The sequence below is a fragment of the Labrus mixtus genome, chromosome 8 (assembly GCF_963584025.1).
Source record: "Labrus mixtus chromosome 8, fLabMix1.1, whole genome shotgun sequence".
Taxonomy (NCBI): Eukaryota; Metazoa; Chordata; class Actinopteri; order Labriformes; family Labridae; genus Labrus; species Labrus mixtus.
Genome location: NC_083619.1, coordinates 8,164,898 through 8,187,567, shown reverse-complemented (window position 1 = coordinate 8,187,567; position 22,670 = coordinate 8,164,898). Strand labels below are relative to the sequence as shown.

The 22,670-nt window shown below is 39.9% G+C and overlaps 4 protein-coding genes across 5 annotated transcripts in view; 2 read left to right on the top strand and 2 right to left on the bottom strand.

Annotated features, from left to right (window-relative positions):
- The first annotated feature begins 312 nt into the window (after positions 1-312).
- Positions 313-2,790, top strand: LOC132978753 (mitochondrial ubiquitin ligase activator of nfkb 1-A). 2 transcript variants are annotated; one of them, XM_061044045.1, is made up of 5 exons: positions 313-414; positions 519-648; positions 733-820; positions 910-1,030; positions 1,113-2,790. In XM_061044045.1, exons 2-5 carry the CDS (start codon positions 532-534, stop codon positions 1,603-1,605), a joined length of 819 nt encoding a protein of 272 aa, XP_060900028.1. In that variant the 5' UTR covers positions 313-414; positions 519-531; the 3' UTR covers positions 1,606-2,790. The 2 variants fall into 2 exon arrangements, with proteins under 2 accessions (XP_060900028.1, XP_060900029.1); XM_061044046.1 differs by having other exon boundaries at positions 319-414; positions 530-648.
- A 56-nt stretch (positions 2,791-2,846) lies between these two features.
- eif2b5 (eukaryotic translation initiation factor 2B, subunit 5 epsilon) lies at positions 2,847-9,202 on the bottom strand. Its single transcript, XM_061044044.1, has 16 exons — positions 8,991-9,202; positions 8,662-8,786; positions 8,387-8,572; positions 8,129-8,306; positions 7,966-8,046; positions 7,808-7,885; positions 7,406-7,718; positions 7,143-7,288; positions 6,533-6,677; positions 6,346-6,447; positions 6,141-6,242; positions 5,367-5,457; positions 5,150-5,273; positions 4,935-5,060; positions 3,889-3,999; positions 2,847-3,109 (listed from the first exon to the last, which is right to left on the bottom strand). The coding sequence occupies exons 1-16, from the start codon at positions 9,147-9,149 to the stop codon at positions 3,047-3,049; spliced, it is 2,130 nt and encodes a 709-aa protein (XP_060900027.1). The 5' UTR covers positions 9,150-9,202; the 3' UTR covers positions 2,847-3,046.
- Positions 9,203-10,138: 936 nt separating this feature from the next.
- On the bottom strand, positions 10,139-13,940 carry LOC132978751 (crystallin J1A-like). The gene is made up of 10 exons (XM_061044043.1): positions 13,801-13,940; positions 13,305-13,371; positions 12,845-13,021; positions 12,185-12,283; positions 12,003-12,095; positions 11,760-11,916; positions 11,150-11,265; positions 10,841-10,918; positions 10,534-10,673; positions 10,139-10,424 (listed from the first exon to the last, which is right to left on the bottom strand). The coding sequence occupies exons 2-10, from the start codon at positions 13,369-13,371 to the stop codon at positions 10,326-10,328; spliced, it is 1,026 nt and encodes a 341-aa protein (XP_060900026.1). The 5' UTR covers positions 13,801-13,940; the 3' UTR covers positions 10,139-10,325.
- Positions 13,941-16,903: 2,963 nt separating this feature from the next.
- Positions 16,904-22,670, top strand: part of casq1a (calsequestrin 1a) — a 9,770-nt gene continuing 4,003 nt past the window's right edge. The window contains exons 1-6 of the mRNA XM_061044042.1: positions 16,904-17,328; positions 20,073-20,166; positions 20,427-20,527; positions 20,692-20,803; positions 21,046-21,119; positions 22,509-22,639. Of these exons, the coding sequence (XP_060900025.1) occupies positions 17,092-17,328; positions 20,073-20,166; positions 20,427-20,527; positions 20,692-20,803; positions 21,046-21,119; positions 22,509-22,639 (749 nt within the window). The 5' untranslated portion in view covers positions 16,904-17,091. The remainder of the gene's footprint in view (positions 17,329-20,072; positions 20,167-20,426; positions 20,528-20,691; positions 20,804-21,045; positions 21,120-22,508; positions 22,640-22,670) is intronic.

The following is a 22,670-nucleotide window of genomic DNA, read 5'->3' as shown; positions in this document are numbered from 1 at the left end:
ATAACTAATTCACCGTCAATTATTGGGTGAGTGTTGGCTATATAAGAAAATGTTAATACTTAATTCAGGAAGTCCACAGAACAAAATGCTTTAATTTCTGAGCAAATCTCTCTAGGATGATGCAAAATAAAAAAAACTCTAACTTATAATTGCATCATGGTCAAGAAGGTTACACGTTTCAACATAGACTGTAAATAAAACATTTAAATACAGTCTTTGATTTCAAAGGGACACGGCTGCCGCCTGGTGGTCAAATACGAGAAGAACATTTTTTGCTTGTCTTCTATTGGCTGATGAAACATGACGCAACGCGGGCAAATAAGGAAGTGAAACCCAAAGCAATTGTGGGTTTTGTTTTCGATTTATGTGACCAAATTTCCCATGTGTTAAGGTTTAACCTGCTGCTTATAACAGGTATTTTGTCCACTTGTTTGTATTTTATCGCACGGACTGCTAAGCTTGTACTGTTAATGTCTACAGTCGTTTATATTTCACATGTTGACTTGTTGTTGTGTCAGATAACTTTCAGATATGGGTGACTTTCCTGTAAACCCGCTGGTTGTGATTGGTGTTGGGTCCAGCTTTGCCTTCTCCAGCATTTTCTATCATTTGTACCAAGAAAAGAAGAAGGAGTTGGACAAGCTTAAGGTAAGTAGATAACATGTTTTGAGTCTCATTAAGATATAAACACAACTGCAGCATGTTTTTAATATCCTTTATACATCTTCTTAGGAAATACCCGTTTTCAAGCCAGATCGTCATTTGGTTCAAGTTCTGAAATCCTCTCCCCTCAGGAGACTCCAGTATGTTGCTGTTGAAGGTTTGTCTTGAGTTTACATTTCTGTAATGTATTTTTGAATGGGGGTTTGAAGAAGAGTTACAGGTTGTGTTGTTGTACCTGATTTGCAGGTCTGGTCCAGGCAGACGGGGAACCTCTGGCCAGCCAGTTTGTCCCACGATGCTTCGGTGTGATTCAGAAGATATCAGTGGAGGAAACATGGAAATACTGGAACTCCCTCAGTAGGACATGGTACAGAAAACTGCAGAATTAAACCAACATGTATTTTAATTAATCTAATAGCCTTCTGATTTGTGACTGATAACTTTTACAGGAATTCTCGGACAATGAACAAAAAAGAAACCAACAACTCGGTGCCTTTTAGTCTGGTCAGCCCTGGAGCCTACATCAATGACTTGTTCGTGAGGGTTCAGAACCCTCTGGAGGCCTCTGGGGACTATCTGGAGAGGGTGTATTTCAAAGTGAGACGAGCCGAGGAGGGCTTGGTGGACGTGGTGTTGCAGGGAATCAGCGGGGAGAAACCTGCGGCGATGGAGGAGAGCGAGGAGCTCCTGCGGGTGGGGAGCACCCTGACTGGTTTTGGTGAGGTGGTGCTGGAGGGGGGGCAGGTGATGAGGCTGCAGGCCCCACAGGACGGCCGCAAATTTATCCTGGTACCGTCCGACCACAGGAGCTTCTTGGACAGGCACGAGAGATCGGCCAGCATGTGGAAGACGCTGGCTGCTGTCACCGGCATCACAGGGGCTTCTATTCTAGCCAAGGTCATCTACGGCTTTGTGGGAAAACAAGATGACAGATCCAAGTAGGATTCAACACTGAAAGGCTGCAGGTGAAACAGCTTGAATATGTGCATAACAGGTTTTGTGGGCCCAACACTGCCTCAGGTGATTCATCTTATTTTCCAAAGTAACAAACTATGATCCCAGTTTAGATTCCAGACTGACAGATATTTTTTTGAACTGATTCAAGGTGTCGTGTACGGTGGCCATCAGAGTCAAAACACAACATTGGATGGTATATAAAAAAAAAACATTGAAAGAAAAACATAAACACAGAAGGCATGACATTTCACATGACACTGAAGGTAACATCAACAATGTTATCAGAGAAACAGAATTAATCATGTTATTTTCTTATTTTGTAATAATATCCCCGTTCTAAAACAAAGACAACTGTTTTGTAAACAAGGTGACCTAAAACCAAAGTGGACACATAGATCACAAGAAAAAGTATCCTGGTGTTGTTACCCAGCTCCAGAAAAAAGCTGCCTTCTCAATAATGTTTTTGACCCTTGTTGGCCACCATACTAATTGGAGGGAATTCATGTTTTTAACCACTGCTTGAAATTGCAGTTTCATAATATAGAAGATCCTGCCCCTGATGATGACAGCAGAGACTGAGTGGTGCTGTATTGTCTCATGAAGACACTGAACAGGTGAGGCTGAATACAGCAACATGAACTCCTGGCAGGTGTAATGTTGTAAACTCAGAGAGTTTGGGGAAACCTGATCGTTCATCTGTCATTTCTCTGCAGTTACTGAGCCATAAATATTATGTACCATGTGATGAAAGTAATCAGGATATTTCACTTCTTTTGGATGTGCTAAACATATAATAAAAAAGTCACAGCCACTGTAACAAGGGAACAATGTATTGTTATTATGACATTCTATTTTTAAATCATGTTTTTGTTTAACTCTTTTGATGAAAGATTTCAGCTGTGAAAAGAATCAAAGACTATACAGTTATTGAATCATTGTGTTCATTAAGACCAGACTGGATGAAATCTACTTGACTTATTAGAATCTAAAGGACTGTATCAATCAGGCAGGTCATCCTCTACCTCTTTGATCATTTGTGATGGTTGTGTTTCTGTTTTCTGACCTAGTCAGTTTGTAGATTAAAAAAAGACCTTTAACTTTGCTGTACACAATCTTATTTGAACAGGGATTCAGTCTTGTAAATATGAAATAAATCTACTTTTCAATCAGCTTTATGTTTGGTGTAACTTGTTGTGGTGCACACAAAGGATGATGCTTAAACACAGTTTCAGTGTGAGGGTCTTCCTGCTTTATTTTGGGTGTTGATGTTCAGAGCACACAGTCTTTACATGAGGAGGCATGTAGTGATGGAATACAGACATTAGTGGCAGAAAGATGATGTTTAGGGTAAACAAACCACCCTAATCCTTGTTTTTGTCAGTTCTCAAGATGTAATGAGTCCTCCTCTTTCCTTTAATGTCACTATTTACTCCCCGTCCTCTTCTGAAGACTCCTCAGCCTCCTCCAACCACTGGATGAATTTCTGAAGCTGTTCAGGTAAAAAAGAAAAAAAAGAAATATCAGAGCAGAAAAGGGAGATAAGCAAGGCGCAAGTTGATCAACAGCAGCTACAATAAACTGAATGAAATGCTCATAGATATGGCTAAAAAATATTAAATTTCAGTAAATTGAGAAATATGGAACAGAATAATTCTAATGATAACTGAGAATCTCTTTATTTAAATGTTGCACGACACGGTGATTCCTCACAGGCGACATTGTAGTTTGTGCTACAACACAGTAACAACGTCATGACCTATAGTATTTAGATATTGCAGGAAAGTGAATAACCATTATTTAAACAAGCTCAACCAATAATGTTCATTTCTCTGCCTTTTTTTCCTCTTTTTTTTAAACTGATATTTTTTGTGTTTTCCTTGTAACTCATGTTCAGTCATTCAAAGTTTTTTTTTTAATTGAAGGTCATTGAAAAAAAAAAAAGGCAAACTATTCATTTAAATATTCCCTCATTTCATTAACTTGAATCCTTTTGAATTCCTTTATTACTCATAAAAAGAACATAATTAACTGTCTCAGTAAATAAGCTTGGCAGCTGTAAAGCAGCACTTAAAGGATGAACAATGAGTAACAAACAATAAGTGTGATTATTGAACTACCCTCTGTACCTTCTAACTGGATGATAAACACACTCTATACAATCTAAACTCAAATGTTTTACTTCTTCATTTAATGATATCTTCACACATCCTCAGTCTTTTTTAAATCCTCGTGTCCTCTGAGACCCTGATAACCCTGCTCTGGACCTACCCCCTGGTTCTTGCGGAGTTGTCTGCTCTTGTCTGTTGTGGCTCCCTGGGAGAACCAGCGGAGGATCATCTCCTCCTCCACGATCTCCAGCTGGTACATGTTCATCAGGACCTGCAGGGAGAAACAACAGGATCTGCTGAGTCACACAGTTCCTGATGTTCAATAACCATCCTCTTCTATTGTAGCCTGAAGTCGTCCTCTAACGTCGCCAATAAACACACGAGAGAGTCGGAATTTATCGCAAACAATTAAGCACTGCTTTCTCACACAGCATGTGTACATCTTAGCAGGTGTACAGCGGGGGTAGACTAGCAGTTATGTTGCATGAAGCGGCCGTGGGCTGGAATTTGACCTCAGCCCTTTGCTGCACCTCGTCCCCTTCTCTCGCATCCCAACATTTCCTCTCCAGCCGTCTCATCCAATAAATGCATTAAGGCCCAAAAATAACTTTGTAAAGAGGCCTGTGTAGAACTATGCTGTCACACCACTATGATGCAGTCAGGTAGTGTTGTAGTAGTCTCGGAATATAAAGCATTTTTGCTCGGTCTTGTTTCGGTCTCACACTGGGTGGAAAATGTCTCTTTCTAAAAAACAAAAAACTTCAATACATTTGTAGTTTGATTTTTATCCCCCGGTTACGGCCGCAACCTTCCCGGTGTTACGTGCCAAATGAGTGACACGCCAGCTCCACACAAGATGATGATTTTACAGTGATAATTAAAGATCTTGGTCTTGTTTCGGTCTCTGAGCACTCTGGTCTGGGGTTTGTCTTGGTCTCTGTTAGTGTAGTCTTGACTAAACCACTACAGCCAGATGAAACTAAAGCCAACTATCAGCTACTCTCGGAATAATTAGTGGAGAACAAAAAAAACAGTTTATAGATTTAGAAGGGACATGTTGCAAACACAGGTGTTCTGTTATACATGGAGAACAGCAGAAACTGTGATGTAGAGCTAATATACACTAATTATTTTTTATCCCACATCTCATATGATGCAGGCCTAGTCAGCAGATCACTGAGCGATGTGATGATGACTGACTCTGACCTTGACCATCGCTGCCCAGTGACTCTCCTGCTCCAGGAAATGTTCCTCAAACGCAGACAGACAGTCCAGTTGGTCCTGAGCTCTCTTCACATAGTTCTTAAACACCGGAGCCCATTTCTTCAGTAACTGAGAAGAGAATAGAAGGAAAATTAAAGTGATGATATTTATTACTCTCATATCTTTACACAATGTGTTTTCAAAATGAATATATTTACAGGTAGGAGCAGAGTAACGTATTGTGACGTGGTAATCTGTTGGCCCTGCTGCTGGAAAGGGTACTCCAACGCCACCCGGGTTAGAATCTGCATCACCTCCTTCAGAGTGATGTTGTAGGCGTACCTGAAGAGAAGGTGTGTGTGTGTGTTAAAGTGACAGAACCGTCCACTTTGTAATAAATGAAAGAACTGAAGGCAAGTTTAAGTTCCTCCTTACTTGAGAGAGTTGATCTCAAGAACAAGATTGTCAAAGCCGATGTTTTCCTCCACACCTCTCTGCAGAGTCCCCAACACCTCCAACTGAAAGACTGAAACACACCAGAGAGAGAGAGAGAGAGAGAGAGAGAAAGGAGGATTACTGTTTAAATTTAATCAGTTTTATTGTTTTGATCAAATATTCTGAGTGGCGCCTGATGATAAATGTTACCTTTGACATGTTCAGTTGTGATGATGTGTGTTGACTGATGATAGGTTAGCCTATCCTAGCTGTTTCCATATAAACCATGTATTCAGTTAGCTCCCTGCAGAACACGTTCCTTAAGGGTATTAGGAATTAACAGCTGATTACACCTGAAATGTAATCCTAATTATAAATCTTTTTGAGTAAAGACAACTGAAGCATCCAATGATGAATTTGGATAAAAGCCATGAGCCAAAGGTTTGCCTGTAATTTCTGTATAAAGCCTCATTCTGACTTTTAATGAGATTCCCAAAGTCTTTATCACTATCTGCTCATAGTTCCCTTTTGATTCAATGAGTTCATGTGAGAATCAGGGATGAATGAACAGTTCATTAAGTGTCTTGCGAAATCTGAGGTTTTCTATTTGGATGTTTTATAATAAACTAGAACATTAACAAAATGTGGAGCTGATTCTAAGATCGTGACCAGCGGAGTGGGTAAATCACTGATTTTGTAGTTTGTGTTTTGACTCTTTTACCAGCAGGGGGCAGTCATGCTATTTCACATGCAGGTGAAATGAACTCCTCTCACCTTTAACGTCATCCATCTCAGGCGAGGGAATCACTGGATCGTCAGCATCGTCAGGCTCACTGTCCTCACTTTCACTCTCAGGGTCGGGGTTCAACACCAAACCTGAGGCATGAAATACAAAATTCATGAACTGCAGGAAATGCCCGTCTGAAGGACACTATAAGGATACACTAAAAAAGGCAAAACAGCCAAGCTGCTCTCGTACCCCACAGACACTGCGACAGCTCTTCATCTTCTGTGTCATCCAGAATGCTGGCCCTCCAGATGTAGCCTTTCCCCTCCGCTCCGACCTCTGCGGGGTTAAACACTGAGAGACCGAAGAAACGCAGCTCAATACCAAACATTTCAACATTTTATTCATGACTGTATGTCGTTACATTGTCCATACACACCTTTCCGTTTTGTTTTGTCTTTACTGTGACCGACCTCGGCATCATCACTCAGGAATTCATCGTCATCCTCCTCTTCCTCCTCCTCGGGGTGGTGCATGGACACCACAGTGCCCTCAGGTAGAGAGATGTTTGGTCCAATCACCACCTGGCAAAACAGATCCCAGGAAAAGACATACGATAAAAAGAGTCAAAGACTTCTTAAAATGTTTTGTTCACAAAGGACTTAGCGAGTAAAGTACAGCTACGATGTTAAAGCTCCTCCGAAGAGCTTTCTGTCTGTGTCCATATTCACGCCCCAGATTCTTTTCAGTTATACCGTTATACAGTTTATCTCATCAAGAATCTTTGCTGTGGAAATAATTAAAAAAGACCATTTCTGCAACGTGCTGTTCATGACTTTGTCTGACACCTACCTCCCAGCATACAGGGATTAAAAATAACAATATTGAGATGATCTGTCGATTATGCTCTTGTTGGCTTTAGCAAGTCTTAAAGAAGCATCAATATTAACATCCATGCTTTACATACTACAGTTCTACAAAATGTAGAAATTTCATCTAAAATAAATTGTGTTTATTGTCAGAAGAAGATGAAAACATGGACTGCTTACGTTATAAGCGAGGACACACTGTTTATTCAGTTTGACGCCCTCTTTGACCTCCACCTTGTCACACACCACAGACTGGCTGATCTCCACGTTGCTGGCAATGTGAACATTACTCCAGATGTAGGCGTGGTCCAGTTTTACATTGTCACCTGTCGTCATAGCAAAGAGGTTCAACACCACTTTCAGAACATACCATAACATGTCATCTCATTTTAAACACATAACAACTAGCACTTTTAGTTCATGGTGGTGGGCAGTGAGCTCACCTATGGTGCAGTTGTTTCCGATGACACTGTTAGAGATGTAACAGTTTGCGCCGATGCTGGTGTCGCAGCCAATGAGGACGTTCTCCTCCATCTGGCTGCCGTGACCCAGACTGACCCCGGACCCTCGGTAGACGTTGTGGCGAGAATACGTGCAGCTCCGCCCCTCTTGGTCAACAAAGTTTGCCTCTGGGGTGAGCGGGTAGACCCACCGCCGCACGACGTCTGACGATACCGAATCGTACATGAGGAGGTTTGACACTCGCACACCGTAACCGTCCTTGGTGGTGTGCATGTGTATCTGGTTTCCCATAATCTAAACAGAAACAAGAGTGATTGTGTCTTAGGCAGCTCTAGCTTAGCATTACTCTCTTCAAATTAAAAGTCACCACGGCAGTGTAGTACCTCTTCATTGACCAACATCCCTCGGACAAAGTCATTCCTAGTTTGGTAGTCAAAATTGTCAGTGAAAAGCTCAGCAACCTGAAAAAAAAAAAAGAACTCATGTGACCTGGATGAGTAATAAAGAGGTGAATATCTGCTGTCTCTGTGTGGACACTAACCTGTGGGGAACAGATGCTGATGTGACAGTCCAGCAGGTCGTGTCGAATCTCAAACTCATCACTGCTGCTGTGGAAAATGTTCTGTGAAACAAACAGCAGCTACTGTCATACATCATCCAAAGCCTTTGTTTGATAAAGATGTGATTAAATGTGAAACCCTCACCATGGGGAACTGTAGCCTCTTAAGCCCATGTGTTTTCTGGTAGTGTAAAACACGCTGGCTTTTGCTGTCCATGGCAACAATGACATCATCTTCCTCACAGCGCGACCTGTGACCGGGTGACGACTCCTTGAAGATAATCGTCATCACAGAGATATTTTTCTCCACCTTTCTGCGATGCCTGTACAGGAAAAGCCACATTTAGCATCACAACAAATAGTTTAGAGTATTGTCATTTTTTTTGATGCAGTTAGGTCTTACCTGTGTTCTTGCAGCGCCTGACTGATGTCGATATTCGAAACCACATCTCCGTAGACCAACACAAAATCAGAGCGTACAAGAGACTTGGCATCAACATCTCTGAGCACATCTCCTAAAGAGCGGTACTGCTCTGAGGTGATAATGTGGACTGTGTTTGGAGATGTGGGTCGGCACCACTTTGACTTCCTGTCAGACACAGTAACAGCTCAGCATCTCCCATTGAGACCAGTTAGCACACTGGTTTGTACTGGTAACACATGGATAGAGAAACTTACTGCAAGTGTTCCTTGATTTCACTGGCCATCCAGCAGCAGAAGACAAATGTTTCCTGCACCCCAGTGGAGGTGAGGAACTCCAGCGTGTAGTCGATCATGGCCACATTACCCAGAGGCAGCAGAGCCTGTCAGCATAAAGTGACACGTAACAGTGTTCATGTTCAAACTACTAATAAACAACAACGACAAAAGTACTGTTCAACCAATCAATGGATTTAAAGTTCCGCGTGTAGCTATGAAACAGATGCTTCATCAGTGTCAGTGCAGCGCTGTCACTGTTTACAGCATGGAAACATCAGCTAGCTAGCATTAGCATGCAGTTAGCTTACCCTCGGTTGGTCTTTGGTCACCGGGAAAAACCTCCGGTTGAAGCTGTCAGCGACTAAAACAGCCTGAAGTGGCTGCTCCTCTTCTTCCTGCTCACCTGCACCTTTTCTACCTGAAATGCCTGGACCAGAACGACTCTGTTTTCCTCCTTTACCGGCCATGTTTGATGCACAGGTTGCATTGACCCACTCTGTCGTCAGACACCACTACGGTGTGCTCGGTGGGACAAACTTCATGTCGTGTTTGTGTTTGGTCTTAATATTTACAGTCTGTGTGTTTGGTTAATATACTTACAGTCTATGGTTTGGTTGTATTGAAACTCTATAATACAGAGTTATCAATTTATGCCATATTTAATTTAATGTTCTTTATAACTACACACGTATGTTTTAATACATACTAAGAATGAAGTCTCTAAAAGTATTTTCATTTTAACTTAAAAAAGATTATTGTGATACTTTCAAGATGAAAAAGTACAATCCATGTGTTTGTGACTTTTTCTTCTTCCTTTCTGCTTTGAGGCTCTTTATCTGTCAGTGTTATATTGATGCAACAGGATAATGATATTACTTTATCAATAGTGGCCCAAATTGAGCCCACACACCACTGCACAACACACTCTTGTTTTAAAGTAAAGATAAGATATTTCTGCAGCAGCCTGCATTTTTAAATTAATTAAAATTAGAGCATATCAAGTGACTATCAGTATTGGCTAGTTCTATCGCAGATATGTACTGATTAATAGATTTATGTACCAGTTAATTGGCATTTCATTTGAGTGTATAGGCCTATCTATACCTGTCTCTACAGATTGAACAGAGATCTAATTAAGATATCGGCCAATATATTGGTATCAGGTTTTGTTTCTCCCCAATATCCATATCAGACCAAAAAAAATCCATATCTGTCGAGCCCTACTAAAGACTACATCACGTAACTTAAATTTCCACAATTTGCAATATTTTACAATTGGTCTTTTTTTCTCTCATTTCTCTGGTTCTACTTGTTTAAATCATGTGTATGAACATTGTTTCTTTTACATCTTTTCTCAACTTCTTTCTGTCGTCCTGATGATGACCTTTACCTTCAATCTCCAACATAGGCTGCATCATGGTTCAATTCAAATTAATGTTGCACAGAGACTCTCTCGTTAATGTTTTATAAGAATGACTTTATTTCAGAAAAAAAGTTTAACTTCAACAGAGACAAAAACATCCAGCTCCTGCCGTCCAACAGTTTAGACAAGAACCTTCATTCACTGCTCTGTAAAAGCTCAACAGTCTTTCTTTTGTTCTCAGATTGTTCAACTTATCACCCTGCCAGAAAAGAAAGACAAACTATTGGTGCTGCTTGGTAATCTTCTCGGCGTGCTGTAGCACTAAGTTGTAACGAAGGGTTTTAGAAGTCCAGGAAGTTGGAATTCCCTGAAGACCCACCTGTGGAAAAAAAGCACAATTTAACTAAAAGCACAATTTTATTTTAAAAAATGAGACACGTTAATTAAATTCTTACAAAAATAATGAATATAGATTAGCCCGTTCATACCTGAGCCCCAAGACAAGCTCCAATGAAGGACCCTCTGCTACAGGTGCATCCCCCGCGGCTCATGGTGTCTCTGACTGCCTGCTCATAGCGCTCGGCCGTCAGGACTCCATGCAGCGCTGCTTGGAAAGCACCTGGCAAACCTAAAGGAACATCAGCGTCACATTTTAGTCCCACTGAGTCCTCCCTGCTGCTTGTCTCAGTATTCTTCTAGCAAACGACATCTCTGTGTGTCACAGATAATACTAAAATACTGATCATTGCTTATTTAATGTTCTGATAATAGGTTAGAATGAACTTTTGAAGTTACCTCATGTGTTTGGAAACACAGCTGGGATCAGCTCCTGAGGAGTCTTGGATAGATTTTCCTTCACCTGATGAAGGTGAGCTGTAACAAAGGAGAAAAGAAGGTAAACTCACAGGCACTTGCATACAATGAACATAAAATATGTTTAGACTCTACAATTATACAAAACACAACTTTAACTTTATTTCTAGAGAGATGATTTAGATACAAAGTCAGAATTTTACATTTTACACAGTATCTACCTCAAACTAATTAAATCACATGACCTAGTCCCATGACTTTGGTTAAAACAATGCTGCATGCTTCACATACCAATGACTGCTTTGTCCAGGTCCTGCGGCTGCTTTCTCTTCGAGTCACTGAGCTGGTCGAGCACAGAGTCCAAGGCTTTTGGATCAGGACCATTCAGGATGTACTGCTCCAGGATCCTGGGAAACAAACCAGTATACATTTTATATTCTATTCCATTTGTCTCTACTTTTTTAAAAAAAGGAAAAAGAAATAGATCAATATTTCTGCTCCTTCACATCTGAAATGTTGATACTGTGCATTAGCTACTAACAAAGGCCATTAGGAATTAAACACACAACTAAAAAGGAAGTCATATTTATGATTACCATGCATTCCATAATAATGATCATTTAGATCAGTGTCCTTTACAAGACAATCTAGCATCATTAGTGTATTGTGAGTGTTAGTATTAATTATTAGGAATCAGCACTTTTTGTGCCTCTTACACTATTTAAGACTGAGCTGTAAAAGGAGCATGCAACTTTGTAGAGTTAGGAATTGTTGCACCACTGAAACTGAATTTCTGGTGTCTAATAAACCTGCGAGGGTTGGGCAATTTGATTGTCAATAAAACTAGAAGAAAGTGAAACTAGTACAGGTACAGTTGATTTACACAATAAATCATGCAGACCTTGCAGCTGCAAGAGTCTCTGCCACACATTCATCGTTGTTCTGGGTGACTCGGACTGCCTGCTCCACCTTTTCCAGCATCTCAGGCTTCCCTGCATAAAAAGCCACTACAGGAGCCAGTTTGGCTATTCCATCAATCTGACAGTCGTTCTCACAGCCTGTGAGAGAGACACACACACACATCTTAGAGCTCTTGATCTTACACAAGCATCCACTATTTTTGAATAAATGTCAGAATTTTTACCCGTCTCCTCTTTGCCTGCGTCCACATTCTTCAGGAAGCCTTTCAAACTCCCTTGTCTCCATGGTCCCTCGATGGGCAGCTGAGGTCTAGGCCCTGATGTGCACAAACACAAACATGACATCAGTATTTCCATCTTACTGAGAGAAAAAGATATAAATTCATTTTCAAAGATAGTTTCCTACCTCCTTTCTCTCTGTAAGGATCATTGACAGGAGTGTCATACTCTGACCCCGGCCCAAAGAATTTTAGGGTGCGCTGCGTCAGATCATCAACATTCAGCCCTGGTGAAACATGTTACACAAATAAGGAATAACACAAGGGCAAACAAAGACCGTACAATATGATGTGACAAATCATAATGTCTCTATATGAGAGAAAAGTCTGGAAGAAGATCTTAAAAATGATCTTAAGTTCCCAACCTGATACACAGAGAACCAGCATAAAACTGTTGTAAAGATGATTTAATTAGCAGCCACAGATGAAAAAAGAAAACCTATAAAAATGACCCTTATCAATCACTGCAAGTTTTCATCAATAAGGATTTATTAACATGTGTTCTTGTTTTGGGGTTAAAGGTTGAGGTAATGTTAATGTGGTGTGGATGATTAAGGTACAAGTCCAGAACCGGTGTGAAGCTTATTACTCTAAAAGAGAAGCCATGTGGAAGTGTTACATATAAGTAAAGTATCGACATGATGAGAAGTGCACAGTTATTAAAAAAATAGTTTGAGTAGCATGTCATTGTGAGTTGTTTTTCTTCTTACTCACAGATGTTGGAGTTTTAAGTCAACATGATGACACAGTCTATTTGGTCAACAAGACAAATAACTTTTGAACCCTACCTCCACATTCGGACAAGGACTCCAGCAGGACAAAGGCCTGGTCTCCGTAGCAGCTCTGCTGGCCCGTCTGCCTCCTGTAAAAAGGGTTGGCCGACTCAGAGCGGAACTCAGGGTTTGGATCCTGAGCCAGAATCCCCTGCAGCTTCTGCAGGTCGTACACCCAGTGGAGGGGCTGCGCTGCAGGAGGAGAGTGATAGCTCAGTAAGCCGAGCAGCTACCTAAGTATAGTAGAGGCTCTCAAACATATACAATATGAAAACTAGAATTGATGTTTATGTGGTCAGAAAAACCTCACGGAGAGTTACACTGATGAATCCATAAAATGCAATCGGGCATTGAGTAAATGTTACTTTTGTTATAGGAGACGCAGAGAAGATTTTGCTTTACAATGTTTAATGACAGTAAAGGTCATCTGTGATATTCTTTCATACAGCCCTCATGAAAAACTTTCACCAGTTACCTGCTGCATCGGCGACAGCTGATCCCACAATGGCTCCCATTGCTCTGTTGGCCAGAGCTGAGGCCATCTGTGATAGAAACAATTTTGATCATCAGTATATATTTAAACAGTTATATCAGACAGTGAACCTCTTCAGGTGATCTTTAAATGACAGGCAGCGTTTGATTAGATCTGCACTCCACTGCTCTCCCCTGTTATCTAACAGGCTGTGTACAGCGCAAGTACAAATTGTTCAGCAGCTATTTGCTCGGTAGCTATCTTTCAATAGTAACTAATGTCATTACTGCATAACAGAATAAACCACTGTCTCTCTATAATATTAAACTACAACATTTTCCTGGCCTACGTAACAGTCGCATTCAACACTGCAGGCTGCTATCTAAATTGAGCTAACGATACAGAGCCTGAATATAACATAACAATGACATTTAAAAACTCTTATGGTAGATAGTTTCTATGTTACTTTTTCATTGTACAAACTACTACTGCAACCCACCTCGTTCTGGAGGTAAAGGAACAACAATAACAATCCTCTTCCGCCTGTGTTGTGTGATCTCGTGATGTAGAGGACAGATACTATGGGCTGATCTGCAGCTCGGCTCTCTTCAAAGGAAACATCCGGGTTTTTTATTTTATTTTATTTTTACCAAATACAGCAGTTCAAAGTACAAATGGAGCACTAAATGTAATTACATAGACGGAAAGCAGAGGAAATATTGGACATATGGTGAAAAAATTAATTTAATTTTGTTTTTTGATGCCCTATGTAGCCTATTATATAGAATATATAGATAATTTGTCTGCGCCTATCTTTTGTGGTAGGCTATTTTATAATGTGCTATCACTTTATCTCAATAAAAATAAAACTGAAACAAGGAGTGAAGAGAGAGGTCATACTTTTATGAAAGGTCCCTCCTCCTGTTATGAAATGTTTCAGCTCTTTAGCACCGCCCAGCGGAAAGAAACTGTATTACCTATGAGTATTACTCGCGCCCCTTCTTCTTCTTCTTCTTCTTCTTCTTCTTTGGTTAGGCAGACTAGACTATCACCGGTGTATTACTGCCCTCTACTGTCCATTGTTCAAGTCTTCGTCATGTTTTTAAATGTTCTTAAACATATCCAAACTGTGTCGTCATCTTATTCCAGAAATCAAGATGTTTCCAAAGTCTGCATAGTGAAGGCAGTTTGCTGATCATGGATCTCTGAGCAGCGTCATTCTTTGGAGAGTGCAATTTTTGCACTGAAAGAGGATGTGCCGCACTGTTTCAATGCTGCCACACCCACAAACCCCCAAAAACAGATATTTATGAAGTGATGTAAAGTTTTTATTTGATTGTTAGAGTTTACATACAGCACACGTATTCCTACAACTGTGAGAATCAAATGTATGTAATATAATCAAAACTTGATTACACACTCAGGGTCCAGATCAGACAATACAAATTACATAAAGTACAAAGCACGCAATATAAATAAAATACCCAAAGCAATAACAACTTAACCATGAAATAAATACAAAACTTGGCTATTCTGATGAGCTTGTGTGTCAAATGTCAAACCCAAGCATTAGCTGTTAGTATCCATATCATACACTTTCCAGTATCCAAGCTGATTGCAGCGTCTTGCAGGGCTTTCTACTTTTATGATCTTAGTTATTTACAACAAAAACAAGACACACTTGTTGTATGTGTAAATGTACTTGGTAATAAACTTGATTCTGATTCTTAGTCAAAGATCCAGTGCAACAAATGTGTGTAAGTTCAGGATAGCAGAGACATGTGATTTAATAGTGGGACAACACACAGAAACAGAAAACAGGAACAAGTGGGAGTCTGAACGTTAATTGTAACATTGTGGACATATAGTTGACCTTTGGCTACAAAAGGTTGAACAGCAAAGGCCTTCTCCCCCAAAGGCATTCTAGATTATTTTCAAGCTGTATTTAAACATTGACTTCTGATTTCTGCTCTCTCCAGCAAGCCATGTATTCAAGAGGATACATTTAGACTTTTGAAGTGAATCTTTGCTGATGAGAATAACTTACTTGTGGCCGTACCTCAGCTGTGGATGCCACAGCAGGTTATTTCTAACAAAATGAAAGTTAAGACACCTGCTGTGACATCATTGATTGGGACTTGGCCAAAAAAAAATGATTTGCTACTTTTTTATTTTTGCAAATTATATATAGGCCTACACATTTGGAAAATTGTAAATTACATTAACTTTGCAGATAACACAACCACAATTCAAAAAGTCTGTTACCCATAAACAGAGTACGTTTCACCTGTGCAAACACATGCATTTCCCCATTAAGGCAGTTAAATGTGTGCAGCACTCGAGTCCAAGACAAATTCACCTACAGGAACAATATCATTTATTTGCATCACATTGTATCCTATCCTATCGTTATTATCCTTATTCATATAGTTTCTTATATTGTATTGAATCGTAACTTATCGTATGGAATTAGATCTAATATTGTTTGGTAATATATCACATATTGTTTCTTATCAAGTGGTATCGCACTACATCCCATTGTATCCTATCCTATCGTTAATATTGTATCGTACAGTTATGTTTTAATTTGTATCATGTCTGGTCATATCGTATCTCATCCCATCGTAAAGCTGTGGTTTGATATTTATTGACATCTCACACGGCAGTCCCTCTGCCATCACTTTCACACAGACAGTCAGTGCATTAATCCCTTTAAATGTAATCTTTCTCATTTAATACTGTGGGCTGCATATTCTGAAAAGATGGGTGTGTCGTGTACGTGTGTATGTGTTTGTGGGGGTCAGATGAAGTATTATGATACCATGTAGCCTGCTTTTATTTATAGCTTTAGCTCTTCCCTTTCGATTTGTAAAGTAATATCTCATGTGATCATCTTCAGCATACTGGTCACACGTGTACTGTATGTTGAGATGCATCAGACTTAAAGAAATCCAAAATATTGCCCCATGGCCCCTCAGTAAAACTCTATGTTTCACTTTCTTCTTGAGTCAGGGCTAAGTGACACCTATGCTCTGAGTCCTCAGCAGGTGCACCTCCCTCTCCTCTCCTCTCCTCTCCTCTCCTCACTCCCTCACTGTCCCTGAGTGACCCTGTTGCACATTCTAGCGCTGTGTTTGTGCCAGGCCTAGCAAATAAGACACCAGCACCGTCTCCTGATATGTACTTCTCTGTCCTACATCCATTATTTTTAGCTGGGATCCAAGCCTCCATCTATACTTAATATGGGGAAAGAGTGTCTTGTTTTTGCGACTACCTCTAAAACCAGCATATCAGTTTTGTTCAAAGCAGTCAGTTTAGGACAAAGCATGCTGGCACACACACCTCTATCCCTTTATTTCACATCTCCCTCCACCTACTTCCTCATCCTAGTCTTTTCTCAGTCTGGATGGAGAGCAGGTTGGTCCTTATCTCCTCACTCCACCCACTTTTTACAGGTCTGCAACAGACACTGAAGCATGCACACACACACACACACAAAACTGTCACCCCAGCAACCCAAGTAACCCCCCAACTCAGCTTCACCCCACATTGACACACACACACACTTACACCTATGTCAAACTTAGCCCAGCCCCTCTCGCACCCTGCGCCCCTCTGCCAGTTGCCCATGTGAGGTTTTTAATAAGGTGGACGCAGGAGTTGGTCTTGCTCTCTTCTGGGTGACGCGGATTGGAAGGGGTTCTCCTTAGTTACATACATATATTTTTTAACCCCTCTACATTTAATTTCTGAAACTGTGAATTAAATTAGTTTATCTTAGAGAGGAGCCATGAAGTGGACCTGGGTGGTTGTGGCGGTCTTGCTCTCCTTTTGTGGGCTATCACTGGGCAAGGAGAGCTTGGACTTCCCCGAGTATGATGGCAAGGACCGTGTCCACGACCTCAACGCCAAGAACTATAAGTCTGTGATGAAGAAGTATGATGCCATGGTGGTTTACTACCATGACCATCCCGGATCCAGCCGCGTCGCCCAGAGACAGTTTGAGATTGAGGAGTTGGCCCTCGAGGTGGGTTTAAAGTGTTGAAGTCATAATGCAAAGCACCCAGATATGTTTGGGTTATGGTTGGAGGGTCTCATAGAAGTTGTGTTTTTGTTTTGTTTAAATTAATCTGGTTGCATAGATTAGAAATAATACAGATGTAAAGTGTGTGAGTGTATTGTGCTGGTGAGTTGACTTTGGTTTAATATAGATGCTAAAACATAATAAGAGATTCTTATTAAAAGTAAAAGAGAAAAGAGAAACGTGATGCTACCAGGTGGAGAAAAGCTGAGCTGTCAGTTGCAAAGATATTATTTTTTCTCTCTTGCGCACAATGTATTTCTGTGTGTGCGCGTGTGTGTTTGTGTACGTGCGTGCATTTATGAGATCAACAGGTCTCTATTAGTATGCCCATCACTCTTCAGACCTGCTCTGAGCATGTACACTCAGCATTTCCTCACATTCCTCACAGAGAGGCATTACATCATCGTTCAGTGCAAAGCTTTATAAACTCACAGCTGAAGGCCATCAGCTATTTTGATTTTGGACAAAAAAAAAAAAGAGTGTAAAGTTAGTTAGTTTTATCCGTGCACACACAATAAACATTTGACTTGTCTTTATCTCCAACAGCATTTTTTAAAATATTATTTCATTTGTCAAACGCAAAATGCAGATGATAGGCTATTTCATCTGTGAAAGTTAAAAAAGTTAAACAACGCTCAAAAGCCCCCTTTTTGACAGCCATCCTTTTGATGTTGAAATAAATTATTAATAATTGATGCACACATTTTGTAAAAACTTTTGGCAAAACCCCAATAAATTATTGTCTTGCAATGTCAACAAAATTGGATGAAACCCTAACCCAAGTAGTTCATCACAGAAAGTTAAACATTAATAAACAACATCGAAGAGAATGAGAGATGCTGCTCTTCTCAGCATGTCACATCATCTCAGCAGCCTGCTGTGTCTGTGTATGGGAGCGCCGGGGCTCGGTCTCAGGGCAGGAGGCCAGCTCTGGAGGCTCTGGCTCCAGGAGCGCCAGCTCAGCTCTCCGCCGTGATTGACATCTGCGGTACTGTACTCGTCAGCGGATCCCGCAGCGCTGAGCATCACTGCCACCTCGCCAAAATAGTCCCTGTGTGGCTTTTGGCGCTATATTTATCCTGAGCTGCTTTTGTGGCAGGTTGATCTCCCTGAAGGCTTGTGTTTCTCCTCATGAATGTATTATGATTTACATTTGATGAAGATGTAATATTAGTAACAGTCAACAGCAAAGGGCTCTTAATCTCACAGGTCAAGGCTCTATGGGGTTGGTAAAAGTTAAATTAAATGTGACATGATGAGAGTGAGGAAGCTTCTCCCTTGGTTAAAGATTAGGTTGTTGTTTTCAGAATATAAAGTACTTGTCTTCTCCAGACTAAATGCACAATACTACTTTAGACACTCTTCTTGAAAACAGGCTCTAAAACAAAACAGTTTAAAAAATGAGGCGACGCCAGTCAGTCCAAAGGCGGAAAAATAATTTTATTACAAATGCAGGAAATTCCATTTAGTCATATTTTGGGGTTTCATTTCAAACATCATCACTTTTTCTTTTACTGTAGTGCGGCTGTGCATGTTGTGTATTTGGAAAACATGCAATATATCAAGCTCTGAAATGAAATCCCATCCTGATGCTGTTGGTTTAACTTTACATGTAGTTGGAGAGTTTGACTTACTCTGAAGAAATGATACCAGCCAAAGTACAGCAGATGCACATTCTGAACACTGAGGCCTAAAGACAACTTTACATGTTGTACATTTAGACATGCAGAAATAAAGCTAATGATTTATTTTATTTATATCGTGCAAAAGGAAAAGTCACAACACAACAAAAGATTGAGATATTTTTATTTCATGTTCAAGTCAAGATATGGAACATTTGCAAATGCACATATTACCTTTTAAATGTATATTTATCTATTTTTAAACAGTTTTACAGAAAAATGACACGAGTGCCTTTTCTTGTTTGTTTTTCTCAAATAGCATAACCCTACTCATGTCAGGCCCTTTAAATATTTTTTGTCTATTTAAAGGTTAAAAGGGTAGGGTCTGCAACCAAATGTAATTGTAAGTATACCAAAATGCAAAAAAGCTCCTGTCAGAAATATATTACATGTTTAAAGCTTTTATAACTATGGTCGTCTATACATATTTACACACAAACATATTTCAGATATAGGCTATCTTACCTGCTGCTTATTTACAAAGTAAAATCTCTAAGAAGCCCCACCCATCTGTACTCCAATCAAATGAAATAAATGCCAAGAATTATTCACACGACAGCCTTCTGGACATCCTGGTTAGTTAAACTATTTATGCCAGTAAAAGCAGCTGCTCAAGATCTCTGACAGCAGCGTGCACCCGTGTGTGTATGTGTCTGTATGTGTGTGTATGTGAGTGCATGCCCTCCAAACACACTGCAACAACACTCAAACCACTTCCTGAATGCAGTCAGGGTGTGAATATGGACTTCCCATTGGCTGAATTAGCTGTCAGTCATGACAAGTCATGGTTCAAGTTTCATACAGATTTAGAAAGTGCATAAGCAGCGCTCTTAAAAGCGGGCTTTTATGGTAATGAAACTACTGAGTGAAGCAGCTTTATTAAAAAGGTGAAAAACGTGGTCATAAGCACTAATTTTACAGTCCATTCACATAGGCATGTTTTTGAGATGTATAATAAACATCTGAAAATGTCTTTGGTTATTTGACGATGTCTTTGTTTTACAGCTTGTAGCCCAGGTCCTGGATGAGTTTGAAGATGAAGATGTTGGCGTCGGCCTCCTTGATGCAAAGCATGACAAGGCCGTAGCAAAGAAATTAGGTATATATACCCCTGAATGAACACAGCTGGAAACATTTGTAACTAAGAGCATAATGCAAAAGGAGACAAGCCAGTATCAAACCAAAAATCCTTTCCTCGAGAGAGTTCAGCTCCTGTTTTACTTTGATATCTCATGTTTTAAAGATGAAAATTTTGAAAATAAATCTAGAATGATTAGGCCTGATCGTTCATCACTATAACTATATAACTTTAGTCTAGACCTGACACTAAACACCTAATTCTGTTTCTAATCTTCCTAGGACTTGATGAGTCCGACAGCATCTTCATCTTCATAGAGGATGAAGTCATAGAATATGATGGCGAGCTTGCAGCAGACACTCTTGTGGAGTTCATCTATGATGTTCGTGAGGATATAATCTTCCAGTTAATAGCCTGCCTTATTTCAGCAAAAAAGTCTATAATTCTCAGTTTGTTTTCTTGGAAGATGACCCAGAGAATCTAACACTGGGCTCTGCTTCCAGTCCTCTCCCCCATTCTCCTCCGTGACCCTTGTTCTCTCTGTAGGTTCTTGAGGACCCAGTGGAAATTATTGACAATAGTAGGGAACTGAAAGGCTTCGAAAACGTCGAAGAGGACATCAAATTGGTGGGCTACTTTAAGAGTCACAAGTCAGAACGTAAGAATCTGTACTGTGATAGCCTGATTACCTGTTTCAATTTTTTTTGCAGTCGCTTCTCAAAGTAATTGCTAACAACAGCATATCAAGCAAGTGGGACCGGGCTCAGCTGGCATGATTTAACTTAGAGCTTCTTGAGCACACGAAAGCTACATATATGATATGCAAATGTTTACAGTCTTAGATGTTTGTGCAGGGGATAATCTACTGAAACAACTTGATGAATGCCTTTAAAATTTCAGATTTTGAGGCATTTGCCGATGCTGCTGAAGAGTTCCATCCTCATATCAAGTTCTTCGCCACCTTCAATCCCAAGGTGAGTAACGACTGTTAAACCTTCAAATAAAAGCTGACTTTTTTTTTTAAACTGACTCATCAAATGTAGAGACATGACTGTTCATTCTCACTCCATAGAGGTGTAATGTAATTAATTTCAATCAATTGTTGATTTAATGTTTATTAGTACAGCCTTAACACAAGAGCTGGTATTAAATTATACATGTAAGTATACGTCATCACAACTTTTAAAAATCAGTGGGCCGGTCAGTGAACCTTGAGGGACATCGTAACAGAGTGTGAATATTTTACCACTGATGTATACATACTCTACTTGGATTATCAACCCAAGAGAAAAACATGCTTTACAGCATGTATTAAAACTTGACCAACAATATATTTTCTATGCTATTAAGGTCTTCTGAATTAGAGACTTTTAAAAGATCTTCAAAAAGGTCTCATTACCCTGACCAAACTGAATGATTTGTTTCTCTGGTGAATAAATCATTTTTCTAAAAATCTACAATATACATATTTGTATAGATCTTAATATGTTTTGTGGTCTGTAAATAAATATCTGTGTGCTAACTTTGACACCTTTTTTGTGTATTTACTACGGACCCCAGTTGATCTTTACCGTAGACTGACACTAAAATGTCAACTTATGCATCACTGTATTAAGGATAATTCTTACTAGGATCAAATCAGGCATCATTTTCAGTATATCGTCAGTCAGTCAATACGTTTTTAATTGTAAGGCTCATAATCACAATAAAAGTTATCTTGATATCATGACGTCTAATAAATAAGCACTTGCAGAACTGGCCAATATGTGCAAAGCCATCTGCCTGACTAGTTGTATTAACAGGGAAAGTGAGAGTGGGTCAGAAAAAAACTGAAGAGATGGCCAAAAGTCACCTTTTGCGAGTCCAAGTAAAGTCTCAAGTCTGAGATGGCAGCAGAAAGTTCAATTCAAATCTCTTACGGTTATAATTAAAAGACAATAAAATGAAGTTAACTGGAAAGAGGTAAAGACACTCAGAAAAATGAGTGCTGCTCAAAGTTGTTAAAATATAAGGCATTTATTTGAGGACTAAGGTGATCATGCTTAAGATCATAGAAAAAATATCTGTTAAGATTCTCCTTAATTGCTGAGTCATTCAATTAACAAACCTTCAATGAATAAAGTATCAACACGGCAGCATTCATTACAATCTGCCTTCACATCTTCCTACTCAGCTCAAACTGAAATTTTGTCCTAAAACGTTTGGGCCAATACTGTCGTCAGCAATTATACATCTTACCTCAATTGGTGATTATTCTTTTGCAAATTGACTTTTTTGTTTATAAGCAAACTGTTAACATCTTCATTGTTCCTGGTCCTTTGCACTTGGTTGATGGTGATGATAATTGTTTTGGTGTGTTACAGGTTGCCAAGGCCTTGGAACTTAAGCCTAATGAGGTAGACTTCTACGAGCCCTTCATTGACGACCCAGTGGTTATCCCAGGAAAACCTTACACTGAGGAAGAACTGGTGGACTTCATTGAAGATAATGACAGGTACAATTAAGGCAATTAATGCTGTAATACA

Excerpts from the sequence above, each read along its gene's own strand:
- LOC132978753 (XM_061044045.1), top strand. The coding sequence starts at position 532 with ATGGGTGACTTTCCTGTAAACCCGCTGGTTGTGATTGGTGTTGGGTCC. Across the intron at positions 649-732 it reads AGGAGTTGGACAAGCTTAAG|GAAATACCCGTTTTCAAGCC; the intron begins GTAAGTAGATAA and ends ACATCTTCTTAG. Across the intron at positions 821-909 it reads CCAGTATGTTGCTGTTGAAG|GTCTGGTCCAGGCAGACGGG; the intron begins GTTTGTCTTGAG and ends CCTGATTTGCAG.
- eif2b5 (XM_061044044.1), bottom strand. The coding sequence starts at position 9,149 with ATGGCCGGTAAAGGAGGAAAACAGAGTCGTTCTGGTCCAGGCATTTCA. Across the intron at positions 6,448-6,532 it reads AGACAAAACAAAACGGAAAG|TGTTTAACCCCGCAGAGGTC; the intron begins GTGTGTATGGAC and ends TCGGTCTCTCAG. Across the intron at positions 6,243-6,345 it reads GCTGTCGCAGTGTCTGTGGG|GTTTGGTGTTGAACCCCGAC; the intron begins GTACGAGAGCAG and ends TTCATGCCTCAG.